General features: G+C 36.4%; 1 protein-coding gene across 7 annotated transcripts in view; it reads right to left on the bottom strand.

Annotated features, from left to right (window-relative positions):
- The window catches only part of nuf (rab11 family-interacting protein nuf), an 820,792-nt gene that overhangs the window by 51,711 nt on the left and 754,786 nt on the right, over window positions 1-14,295 (bottom strand). For all 7 annotated transcript variants that reach the window (XM_070082903.1, XM_070082913.1, XM_070082918.1 and 4 more), the window contains 3 exons: window positions 9,431-9,571; window positions 5,418-5,637; window positions 1,871-2,015 (listed from right to left, as the gene is read on the bottom strand). In XM_070082903.1, coding sequence (XP_069939004.1) covers window positions 1,871-2,015; window positions 5,418-5,637; window positions 9,431-9,571 — 506 coding nt within the window. The remainder of the gene's footprint in view (window positions 1-1,870; window positions 2,016-5,417; window positions 5,638-9,430; window positions 9,572-14,295) is intronic.

Raw genomic sequence — 14,295 nt, 5'->3', positions numbered from 1 at the left:
GTCACTGCTTTCTGACTACCAACAACGTATGAATTTTTTTTCAGCGAATTCAAAGTTAGCGGAAGCTAATTGGTCCGCTAACAGTTTCCAAAGTTAGCAGAAATGCTAATCCGCTAAACAGAATGTTAGTTCTGCTATTAGTGGAACTGTGCCCACCACTGCACAGAACTGACGGGGGAAAAAAACATGTGGTTGATGAACTGAGGCCTCTATGGACACAAGGGGGAATATACCAGAGTATGTATAGTGGTACCAACTGTCATACGCGTGTGCAACATGGGTTTTAAATGTTGCAGCAAAAAGAAGGCTGCAGCCAATGGAGATGTCATGTTTCAGGGCAATATGTTGTGTGATTATGCAAGGAATTAAGAGTTTGGAGATCAGAAGGTGTGAGGTTACCAAAGTATTATTAAGAGGGTGGAGGAGGGGTTGTTGATGTGGTTTGGACATTTAGAGAGGATAGAGCAAAATAGGATGACTAGCAGGGTACATAATTCTGGGGTGGAGGAAAGGAGGCATGGGGAGTCATCCCAGGAAGGGCTTCAGGAGAGGGTTAAGGGAGTTTTGAGTGTTAAGGACACACAAGACTATTGGACATCCAACAGGAATATGTGAGCATGTTAAATAGGAGTGGCATGGAGGCAAGTGGTTTTAATAATTTTATGTACTGTTGGAGTGTGAGCAAAGTAACATTTATGAAGGGATTCAGGGAAAACCAGTCAGCAAGATTCAAGTCCTAGAGGTGGAAGATATGATGCCTCCACTTGGCAAGACAGCTGTGAGGGAAAAGCCAGTAATTTGTGGGGTTATGGTTGTTCAGACACCCAGGAACCATTAGTGTGTTACTGCCCGCACTACCATCTAGTGAGCTGAGGCTAAACTCCAGTTCCTGGTGTCTATCTTGCTTTAATTACTACTCCTGGTAGCATTAACCTTACCTGGTGTGGGTTGAAGTTGGGGGAATTACTTCACCTCCATTCTTCTCTTGATCAGGTAAGGTGATCTACCAGGAGTGCATCTGTTTATTTGTTTACGATTTTCCTGGTTACCAGTAATGACACTGAAGTTGAATACCACCCTTTTATGTAACCAGTGTAATTTTCTTTGTCAGCTCTGCTGCTGGCCTGTCAACCAGGGTAGACGCAAGAAATTGGAGCAAGATTCCTGTCTACAGGACGTAGTGGGATATTACTCCTCCTCACCTTTCAAATTTTATTTGTGGTGCTACAACCAAGTGGTGACAGGATTTTCCAGAACATCGGACGAACACCGCCACCCAGGATAACCTACATCATTTCTTCAGAACATCGGAAGACCATCCTAGGCATTATATACTCCTGTCCTAACATCATACTAGAACCACAAAGGTCAATTTTATTATTTAATTTTACTTAAAAGCCTTAGAAAATTATCTTCTTATTACTCAAGTTATTCATTTATTTATTTTTCCATTCTTTTTTCTTCAGGCGGAAGGCGTTTCCCTGACAACATTGACTGAATGAATGACAGTTTTTATCAGGTCCCCTACCTCATTGGGAGACAGCTGATGTGTTAATTTTTTGTATTTATATTTGACATAGCTTGAAATACATACAAGACATTAATTCTAATAGCCCCATAAATAATGTATGCATTATGTCAATAAGCATTTACACAGTACTATCTAGCATACATTAAACTAATACCTAGTTTTGGTTTTAAGAGTACTTTCCAGCCATGGTTTGGTCACTGGCTCAACTTCCTTAAATAAACGTAGCTTGTTAATCAACATCTAATAGTATACTTCACCTTTATCTCATTTTCAAACTGTCATTATTCTTAAAGCACAGAGTTGTTTCTAGCCCCAAAGTTCTGAAATATTCAAACTTACTTTTATTCTCATCTCTAAGTTGCTTAATGGTGGCCTGTAGCTCTGCAGACTGTGCTGTTTGTGGATCCACACTTGGAGATCGCTTTCTGGCAGTCTCTTCTGCAGTTCGAAGTCGCTCTATTTCACAACGTAACTCTTCTATCACCTTTTACAGAAAATAAGAAAATCCCCAATGTAGTATCTTACAAGATAAAGAAAAAATCTAAAATAATTAATTTAGTTCACAAAACTGCTATAAATCATCTTGATAATTGGGGTAACACTTGCATACATTATCTTATAGTACTAAGTGAAAAATGTGAAATGATTTACAGCATAGTATAGACTTCAATTAAGATGAATAATAATTTTTTTTTTTCAACAAGTTGGCCGTCTCCCACCGAGGCAGGGTGACCCAAAAAGAAAGAAAATCCCCGAAAACAAAATACTTTCATCATCATTCAACACTTTCACCTCACTCACACATAATCACTTTTTGCAGAGGTGCTCAGAATACAACAGTTTAGAAGTATATACGTATAGATACACAACATATCCCTCCAAACTGCCAATATCCCAAACCCCTCCTTTAAAGTGCAGGCATTGTACTTCCCATTTCCAGGACTCAAGTCCGGCTATATAAAATAACCGGTTTCCTTGAATCCCTTCACTAAATATTACCCTGCTCACACTCCAACAGCTCGTCAGGTCCCAAATACCATTCGTCTCCATTCACTCCTACCTAACATGCTCACAAACGCTTGCTGGAAGTCCAAGCCCCTCGTCCACAAAACCTCCTTAACCCCCTCCCTCCAACCTTTTTGAGGACGACCCCTACCCCACCTTCCTTCCCCTACAGATTTATACGCTCTCCGTGTCATTCTACTTTGATCCATTCTCTCTAAATGACCAAACCACCTCAACAACCCCTTTCTAGCCCTTTGACTAATACTTTTATTAACTCCACACTCCGAATTTTCTGTATAATATTTACACCACACATTGCCCTTAGACAGGACATCTCCATTGCCTCCAACCGCCTCCTCGCTGCAGCATTTACAACCCAAGCTTCACACCCACATAAGAGTGCTGGTACCAGTATACTTTCGTACATTCCCTTCTTTGCCTCCATAGGTAACATTCTTTGTCTCCACATATACCTCAACGCACCACTCACCTTTTTTCCTTCATCAATTCTATGATTAACCTCATCCTTCATAAATCCATCCGCTGATACGTCAACTCCCAAATAGTATCTGAAAACATTCACTTCTGCCATACTACTCCTCCCCAATTTGATATCCAATTTTTCTTTATCTAAATCATTTGATACCCTCATCACCTTACTCTTTTCTATGTTCACTTTCAATAATATATAATAATATATAATATAATAATATATTTAAAGAAAATCCTAGGTAGTAGATTGGTAGACAGCAACCGCCCAGGGAGGTACTACCGTCCTGTCAAGTGAGTGTAAAACGGAAACCTGTAATTGTTTTACATGATGGTAGGATTGCTGATGTCTTTTTTCTTTCTCATAAACATGCAAGATCTCAGGTACGTCTTGCTACTTCTACTTACACTTAGGTCACACTACACATACATGCACAAGCGTATATATACACACCCCTCTGGGTTTTCTTCTATTTTCTTCCTAGTTCTTATTTATTTCCTCTTATCTCCATGGGGAAGTAGAACAGAATTCTTCCTCCGTAAGCCACGCGTGTTGTAAGAGGCGGCTAAAATGCCGGGAGTAAGGGGCTAGTAACCCCTTCTCCTGTATAAATAACTAAATTTGATGAGAAACTTTTGTTTTTCTTTTTGGGCCACCCTGCCTTGGTGGGACACGGCCAGTTTGTTGAAAAAAAAAAAAATTAAAAAAAAAAAAACATTAATATTCATCGCCACAGGGAAGTGAAACAAAATTCTTCCTCCATAAGCCACGAAGGTCATAAGAGGTGACTAAAATGCTGGGAGCAAGGGGCTAGTAACCCCTTCTCCTGTAATATTACTAAATTTAAAAACAAACTTTCCTTTTTCTTTTTGGGTCACCCTGCCTCAGTGGGATACAGCTGGTTAGTTGAAAGAAGAGAAGATTAATATTCAAGTTTGTTTATTTTGACCTTTTTTTTTTTTTTTTTTTTTTCCAACAAGTCGGCCGTCTCCCACTGAGGCAGGGTGACCCAAAAAAAGAAAAAATCCCCAAAAAGAAAATACTTCCATCATCATTCAACACTTTCACCACACTCGCACATTATCAATATTTTTGCAGAGGTGCTCAGAATACAACAGTTTAGAAGCATACACATATAAAGATACACAACATATCCCTCCAAACTGTCATGATTATTACAATACTCTGACAAAACAAAAAATGAATAGAACCTGTGATTTTAAAAAAGTATACTAAATTCTTAGATTTTAACAAGAAAAACTTTACGTCTGTTTACGAGATTCTTCCCACGTGAAGTACTGTATTAAAAAAAAGAGGTGCACCACAAGACAAACAGATTAACTGTGTGACAAAGTGAGGAGAGTATAACTACAGTATGTTAAAAACATTTTTAAACAATATTTTAACTGGTCCAATTCTTAAAAGGATCAAATGATATATAAAAACAAACTACAGCAGGCTCCCACAATTCACCCCAACCACAACTAAAATTTTCACTATATTGTCAATGAAATTTTGTTCCCAAGGCTGACATTTGTAAAAGTGTCCTCATAATCACTGGAAGGTTTTAAAAATACACCTTTGCCATGAAAATGACTGTTTAATGATTTCTAGTCTTGGAAATGCTCACTGCTGAAATGCATTCTTCTTCGGTATATGTTGTTGGTATAGATGTGGCAATTTCCTCTTTTTTGGAAAAATTAGTTAAGATATATGGCTTACTTTTACCAATGATGACAGGTGATGGTGGTTGGAGATGATGGTAACAGCCAATACACTGTGCCACACATTTGTCAAGGTATTGTACAGGGCCACATCAGCTCTATGCATATGGACAAGCAACATAAACCATTGGTACAACTTGCAAGGAAATGTGGTTAATCATTACCGATGGTGGTAGCTGATATTGCCTGCGATATGTTTATGTGGTTATTGTACTAGGCCACATCAACCTTTTCCACACAGAACAGAAGCACTGCAGCCTACCGGCCTATGATAGGCAGGTCCTCAAATCCTACTCACTTTTAAAGCTACCCAAACTGTTAGCTTTAAAAATAGGTTAGAGACAAATATGAGTGATATGAATTTGGTTTGAGAAGGAACTGTGCATCATGGGCCAAGAGGTCTGCTGCAGTGCACTTCTGTTGAATTTTCAGGAATGTCACCCGTATGTGATTTGTGGCAGTTTACTGTATATAGGTTTGAGAAAACTAGGAATCCCTCCCCCCCCCCCCCCCACAAAAAAAAAAAAAAAAAAGGTTACAAGAAATTATTTAAACTGTGCTGTAGCACACCACAAATTAAATATGTAATGAAGTGATAAATGACTAAAAACATTTGAAGCTATTTTTTTTTGGTGCATCTGTGCTACTATGAAGACAAACTTGTTACCTGTGCACTTCTCTCTCTCTCCACCTTAATTTCTTCTTTTTCTCTCCTAGATAATTCTGCCAATTTTGCATTCTCCTGATGCAGAGCTGAAGCTGAAAATTCTGCCTCAGAAACCCGATCCTCTAAAGATGCCTTCTCTTTCTGCAGCTTATCTACCAGTGCCTTAGACCGCTTGCAATCATCATCTATTGAATTTTTCTCTTTTTCTAAGCTAGATAACCTGAAATATTCAAATTGTTAATGATATAAACTGAAAAAAATAGCTCACAAGCATATTTTATTTATGATAAAGTGTTCTAGTAAAATATTAACATCACAATAACAAAAGTTTACAGTAATGGTAGAAGATACTAAGAGTATGGAAATTAGAAATACTGTACATTTTTATGGCATTCTTTTTTTGAGGTTCTGCCCACACAGTTGGCTTTATAAAATCACTTAAGTGACATTTCACCCAGTGCATGGGTGAAATGTTAACCCCTTCAGGGTCAAAGGCCCAAATCTGAAGTGGTGCCCCAGTGTCCAAGAATTTAAAAAAAAAAAATTTGTTATTTTTTCTTATGAAATGGTAGAGAATCTTTTTTGTGAAGATAATAAAACAAAAAGTATGAAATTTGATGGAAAATTGACGAAATTATGCTCTCGCGAATTTTGATGTGTCAGCGATATTTACGAATCGGCGATTTTGCCGACTTTGACTCCCATTTTAGGCCAATTACATTATTCCAGTCAACCAAATTCTTAGCTATTTGACTAGTATTACTTCTATTCTATCGATTGAGCACAAGAAATCGCCAAGTCAACTGTTTCAACTACAAATTAAAGTGATCAGAAATTGTTAATTTGGCCAATTTAACACAAAGTTCAAAATATTCCAATTTCAAAATAGGGTCCAGAATAAACAATGTAGGTATTCCTGGAACTAAACTAACATTTCCTCTGTTCATTAGTTACGTTTTGAGGCTTTACAAATAAATTCCATTTTGATTTTTTATTCACAATGAATTTTTATTCACACCAAAAAATAGAAGATTTACTGTTATGCAATACTGTAATAATTGTATAAATATCATCACCATATTTGTGAATGCATATTAGACCCACCAGCTGGCGTGTATTAGACGTGTGAGGTCGTTTGTTTACTCTTGAATATCGGCAAAATTTTAACATTTCTGCTACTTTGAGCTCAGTTTCAAGCCATTTCCAGTGTGAAAACCAATCAAAATCATCTCTATTTCTGTAATATGTCTTCCATTCTATCAAATGAGACCAAGAAATCGTAAATAGAACTATAAAAAACATACGAAAAAACCTGCAAAGTCGCTGTTTTAATAAAAAAATCATGATTTCAGTTTTTTTCTCTCATTATACACAGCGTGCTGCAGGATCTGTTTTATGTGGTGCACACATACCACATAGATGTATTCTCTCATATCTAGGCCCAAATGTACCACTCACAGTTTATCAGAGTGAGCTGAGCTCATGACATAGATCTACGGTTTGGACCCTGAACGTAAAGCCGTAGATCTACGGGACGGACCCTCAAAGGGTTAATAAAGGATTCCATATAACTGCATTAGTACAGAACTATACATACTATGATAAAAATTACCAAAATATTGATTTTGCATTTTGGTTTATCAGCATGAACTCCATTTCTTAATATAAGTATTGTATGACAACAAGCTAATAAATACACTACATAAAATAAATACAATTATGTACTTCATTAGTGCTTGTTTTATTCTCAACTACAAGATTGTGTGGAGAAATCTGCAAACTAATAAATATCATAATCTATAATCTAGAAAATGACTTTTACCATTAATCATTATGACATACAATGAATATAAGTGATACTTGAATGTACAGTACAGTATCATTTAAAGCACATAAGGTACACAATAAGCTCTTATAAAGCTTTTCTATATAGAGTAATTTTTTCTAAATGTGACCGAAGAGTGCATCCGGAATTGTATAGCACAGGTCTTAACCCTTTGACTGTCGTAACCCCCAATCCTGAGGTGTCTCCTGGTGTCGCAAAATTTCAAAAAAAAAAAAAAAAATTATTTTTTCTTATGAAATGATAGAGAATCTTTTCCCGATTGTAATGACACCAAAAAAACAAAATTTGATGGAAAACTGACGGAATTATGCTCTCACGAAGCTAGCGACCTTGGCGATATTTACAAATCGGCGATTTCGCCCACTTTGAGCCCTATTTTCAGCTAATTCCATTGTTCCAGTCGACCAAACTCATAGCTATTTCTTTAGAACTCCATTTTTTCTATCGATTGAGTACAAGAAACTGCCCATTTACCGATTTCAACTACCCAATAATGTGGTCAGAAATTTGCAATTTGGCCAATTTCACAAAAACTAAAAAATATGACAATTTCAAAATAAGGTCCAGAATGAACAATGCAGACATTCCTGGCTCTAAAATAACATTTTCATCGTTCATCAGTCATGTCTCCAGGTCCCTCTGATATTACTCTTGCTTTCTATTTTGAATTTTTATTCAAACAAAAAATAGAAGACTTACTATTATGCAGACTACTGCAATACTGTAATAATTGTATAAATAACATCAACCCATTCATGACTGCATATTAGAATGGCTAGTTGGACATTTATTGGACAATGACATCATTTGTTTACTTTTGAACATTGGCAAAAATCAAACATTTTTCCTACTTTGAGCTCCATTTCCAGGTTCTTTTTATAGTAAAATCAATCAAAATCACCTCTATTTCTGTAATATGTTTTCCATTCTATCAAATGAGATCAAGAAAATGAGAATACAACCATAAATACTATACGAAAATAGACCACAAAGTCGGCATTTTAATTAAAAAAAGCGGTCAGAGTTTTTTTTTTTCTCATTATGCACTGCGTGCTCCAGGATTTTTTTTATATGGTGCACACTGACCACACAGGCCCATTCTCTCACATGTGGGCCTACCAGCTTTCTCCTGCTTGATTTGAAGCCGCTAGAATTTATGAGTATATATACGTCAAACACGGTACCTCGTAAGACGTATATATACGGCCGCGACAGTCAAAGGGTTAATAGTAGCTGCTATACAATTTTGGATGCAGCTACTATACACACTATGCCTAACATGACCTGCCTTGGTGAGATATGGCCGGTTTGTTGAAAGAAAGAAGACCTAATACGAGTATTAGATATAGACAAACAAATAATGCTTGTAAAACTATGTATTTAGATAGTAGGTTGGTAAACAGCAACTGCCCAGGGAGGTACTACCCTCCTGCCAAGTGAGTGTAAAATGAAAGCCTGTAATTGTTTTACATGGTAGTATTGTTGGTGTCCTTTTTTCTGTCTCGTAAACATGCAAGATTTCAGGTACGGCTTGCTACTTCTACTTACGCTTAGGTCACACTATGCATACATATACAAGCATATATATACACACCCCTCTGAGTTTTCTACTATTTTCTTTCTAGTTCTTGTTTATTTCCTCTTATCTCCATGGGGAAGTGGAACAGAATTCTTCCTCCGTAAGCCATGCGTGTTGTAAGAGGCGACTAAAATGCCGGGGGCAAGGGGCTAGTAACCCCTTCTCCTGTATATATTACTAAATTTAAAAAGAGAAACTTTAGTTTTTCTTTTTGGGCCACCCTGCCTTGGTGGGATATGGCCAGTTTGTTGGAGAAAAAAAAATATGTATGTTAGTATTTAGGGAAAAGTGCTCAACCCACAGGGGTCATACAGTGCCTGGGAAATGGAAGGCAATGAGGCTCAATCCAAAGATGATGGTAGGTCCAAATGCTTGGATCAAGAGCCCCTCACTAACTTGACTTTGCTTGATGGGTAAAATTACATTAAGGGTATATTAATGGTACAGTACTATGTTGCACATAGTATGTTCTGTGTACCACTGAACAGACTGAAGAAATATTACTGTCAAGTCTCAACAACATCCCATAAATCATTGAAATTATTATAATATAAAAAATTAACTTTTTAAAGACATGAATGAACTCACTTAATAGTATAATTCTCAATTGTGAGTTGTTTTTCTCGTTCAATTCGGGTTATGAGTTCTCTGTTCCTGCGCTGCTCCTCTGCATGTCTCTCTTCATGCCGCAGCTCTGTTTCGCGGAGTTGTTCTTCCAACATTACAACTCTGTATCAAGTAGAAATATTTAAGTGTCGATTCATTTATAATAAAACCTGAAGATAATTACAAGTATTTCTTAAAACAATGATTATTTTGGCAAGCTCTGTACGCTAGAAAATACATAGCTTAAATAGTTTTTCTATTAATATACATACAGCATGCATGAGTGAACATGTTAGATAGGAAAGAATAGAGACGAATGGTTTTTGGGACTTGACGAGCTGTTTGGAGTGTGAGCAGGGTAACATTTCGTGAAGGGATTCGGGGAAACTAGTTAGCCGGACTCGAGCCCTGGAAGTGGGAAGCACAGAGCCTGTACTTTAAAGGTGTTTGGGATATTGGCTGTGGAGTGACATCTGAACTGTTTTATCTGTGCAGATAGTGATTACATGTGAATGATGATGATTTTTTTTTGGGGGGGTTACCATGCCTCAGTGGGAGATTATTATTTTATATATACATGTGTGTGTGTGTGTATGTGTATATATGTGTGTGTGTGTGTGTGTGTGTGTGTGTGTGTGTGTGTGTGTGTGTATATATATATATATATATATATATATATATATATATATATATATATATATATATATATATATATATATATATATATATATATATATATATATATATATAATATATATATATATATATATATATATATATATATACAGTGGACCCCCGGTTAACGAACTTTTTTCATTCCAGTAGTATGTTCAGGTGCCAGTACTGACCGAATTTTTTCCCATAAGGAATATTGTGAAGTAGATTAGTCCATTTCAGACCCCCAAACATACACGTACAAACGCACTTACATAAATACACTTACATAATTGGTCGCATTTGGAGGTGATCGTTAAGCGGGGGTCCACTGTATATATATATATGTGTGTATATATATATATATATATATATATATATATATATATATATACACACACACACACACACACACACACACACACACACACACACACACACACACACACACACACACACACACACACACACACACACACATACGTATATGCAAAACAACCACTGTGAAAGTAGTGAAATTCCAAGCGCTTTCGTGACTACTCACATTGTCAAAGAACTATGAAAGTAATACATCAAAAGGAAGGTAATTAAAGGGCTTAGACCACACCTCACAGTCAACTCCCACAACAAAGAAACACCTGACACGGACAATACCGGACTCCTAAGAAAAGAGGAACACTGCAGTACGTCCGCTGGTCCAACTAGACAGGTCCTCACGACATCCCACCAACAAATTATTCCACCCAAGAAACAAGGTTTATTACTTGTCCAATGTATTATAAAACTCTAACCAAATTTTATAAATTATAAATGAATATAATTTATATAAACCTAATGAAATATTCATATTTTCAAAACTGCTTTTTATGAAACAAGATTCAATTATATTTCTGTCAATCAATTGGATGGTTAAAATCTCTCACATGAATAAATAGAGCATTGGAATCTTGTCCGGTTCTAATGCTATATTTATGTTGTTTTAATCTAAGTTCGAGACTTTTACCAGTTTGACCGTAATAAACTTCATCGCAAATTTTACAAGGAATCTTATAGACATACTCGTCAGCATTTTGGGGTGAATTCTTTATCAAAAGTTTTTTTTACTGTATCAAGATTTTTAAATACAACTTTAATATTAAAAGTCTTAAGAAGAGAAGGCATATCAACCAAGTTTTCACGGTAAGGGAGGACCAACATATTTTTAGTTGAATAAGGGACAACCAACCTTATTCAACTAAAAATAACCGGTTTCCCTGAATCCCTTCACTAAATATTACCCTGCTCACACTCCAACAGATCGCCAGATCCCAAATACCATTTGTCTCCATTCACTCCTATCTATACCATTTGTCTCCATTCACTCCTATCTAACACGCTCACGCACGCTTGCTGGAAGTCCAAACCCCTCGCCCACAACACCTCCTTTACCCCCTCCCTCCAACTTTTTCAAGGACAACTCCTATACATATATATATTATATAATTTTTTTTTTACTGTGTCAAACTCCGTTTTTTTTTTAACACATCGGCCATTTCCCGACCCAAAAAGAAAGAAAACACTTTCATCATCAATCAACACTTTCACCATCACTCATACATAATCACTGTCTTTGCAGGGGTGCTCAGATACAACAGCTTAGATGTCCCTCCAAACTGCCAATATCCCAAACTCCTCCTTTAAAGTGCAGGCATTGTACTTCTCATTTCCAGGACTCGAGTCCGGCTGACCAGTTTCCCTGAATCCCTTCATAAAATATTACCCTGCTCACACTCCAGCAGCTCGTCAGCTTCCAAAAACCATTCATCTCCATTCACTCCTATCTAACATGCTCACACACGCTTGCTGGAAGCCCAAGCCTCTTGCCCACAAAACCTCCTTTACCTCCTCTCTCCAACCTTTTCGAGGATAACCCCTACCCTGCCTTCCTTCCCCTACAGATTTACATGTTCTCCAAGTCATTCTACCTTGTTCCATTCTCTCTAAATGACCAAAACACCTCTACAACCCCTCTTCAGCTCTCTGACTAATACTTTTAGTAGCCCACACCACCTCCTAATTTTTCTGATATACAGTTAATATCTGCCAGCAAAAAGGAATAAATTAAATTAATAAAAACATTCATTTATATAACACCGACTGGTAATTACTGTTTAACCCTTTCACTGTCATGACCCCAGAAATTAAAAGTGCTGACAGTGTTGCAATTTAAGAAAAAATCTGAATTTGTAGTGAATCTTTTCCTGATGGTAATGACACCAGATATACAAAATTTGATGAAAAATTTGTGGAATTCTGCAGGCATAAAGTTGGCAGTTTGGGTGCAATTAACGCTTTAGCAATTTCACTCACCGAGTAAAATCCAATGCACATTTGACCCAATTCCTAGCTATTTCACTAATATGCCATTACTATGTGCACAGAAGTCAGTAATTTGGCCAATTTTACATAAAATAAAAATAATTTCAATTTAAAAATGCAATCCAGAGTAAACACTAGGCACTCCAACCACTAAACCTTTCCTCTGTTCATTAATCATGTCTCTAGGCCTCTCGTATATAACATTTGCTCTCCATTTATTATTATTACGCAAAAAATCTTAGCTTTACCCTATTTCTTGGATAATAGATACAACTAAGAATGGTTCATGGTTCATGATTCATGGGTGTCATGGAACAGGGGAAGCCCCCACCCTTCATCATGCCACTGACACCAAGAAAAAAATAAGAAAACCATACTAGAAAATAACTCAAAGTTGCTATTTTAAATGACACACAAAGCCAGAGGTTTGCTCTTCCCATCATGCTGCGTAAGGCAGGATATTTTATATTGTGCACAACAGCCCATTTTCATGTCTAGGTTGAAATTTACTGCTTACAGCATATACGAGGAGCTGAGCTTACAATGTAGAGCTACATGATCGACACTGGCATTCATGACATAGATTAATGTGGGAGACACTGAAAGGGTTAAGAAGAAAAGACTAAAATGTTACTAGAAATGAGTTCTGTATCCTTATTTAACATACGTATTTAATTTTATCTATATTTGTGACTCTTAAAAATATTTGCCTTCCATTTTTCTTAGCTCATTCATAAACTGCATCACTCTGTCAAGTGTTAATTGTAAAAGTACTTATTTTTAAATACTGTACTGGCTAAAACCTCTAAGACCAACATTAAACACCTTAAGCAATGCATAATAAACTGTTACAACTTTTCTTAGAGGAAAAAACCTGTCTCTGAAATAACCTTTTCATTCATTTCACTGGCCTTATGACAGATGCAAATCTGGCTGTCATTAACCAAGTCTTACAATAATATACAGGTAGAATCCTTGTATCTGCTGATTTAGTATCCACTGTTTCAGTTATCCATGGTTTAACATGGCCCGAAAATAACCCTTTGTTTTGCTTAATAATGGCCCCAAAGTGCAAAAGTAGTGATGATGGTAGTTCTTCAAAGCCTATGAGAAGCTGTGAAGTGTTTCCCATCAGTATAAAAGTGCTAATTCTAGACTTATTTTGCATAATTTATCAATTAAACTTCATCATAGGTATGTAAATAAACGAAAAATGACATCCACAGGTCTTAGAATGTATTACCCATGGATACATTATAGTGAGTATAGAGTAGGTGGCTGCCACATTTGCAACTGCCAGGAACATATGAAAGGGTTATATTAACGACTTGCATCAAGTTTTTTTTTATTACCCCCCTCTAAAGAATATTAAAGCAACATTTATTACATGTGATAGTATAATCAGTGTGATACACCAAAATTCTTACTTATTATAAATGACTTAAGAAGTTGTAATGTGTGTACTATAGCACATGCCAATGAAGCCATATTTGAATGATCTGAGTGACAAAGCTCAAAATTTCTTCTTTCTATCTTCTATCTCTCTCTACCCATAATCAATCCTGGGTGATCTATTCCACCCCAATATTTTCCTCTCCATAATTTTCACACAATTTTTGTGGCCTAACACCAAGATACAAAAGAAAAGAAGCTGAATAGACTTAAGCTAATATTATATTGTAAAATGTTTGACTGAGTTCACCTTAAAAAAAAAAAGTCAGTACATTATCATATACTGGCAACCCATTTAGAAAACTGTTTTTACTTAATCTCAAATCTTCCACTGAGACTTAATAACGAGTCTAGTAAAACAATTAAAATATTGAGAGATGTAT

Source organism: Cherax quadricarinatus, chromosome 1 (assembly GCF_038502225.1).
Source record: "Cherax quadricarinatus isolate ZL_2023a chromosome 1, ASM3850222v1, whole genome shotgun sequence".
NCBI classification, from domain to species: domain Eukaryota; kingdom Metazoa; phylum Arthropoda; class Malacostraca; order Decapoda; family Parastacidae; genus Cherax; species Cherax quadricarinatus.
This window is presented reverse-complemented; position numbering and strand designations above follow the sequence as displayed.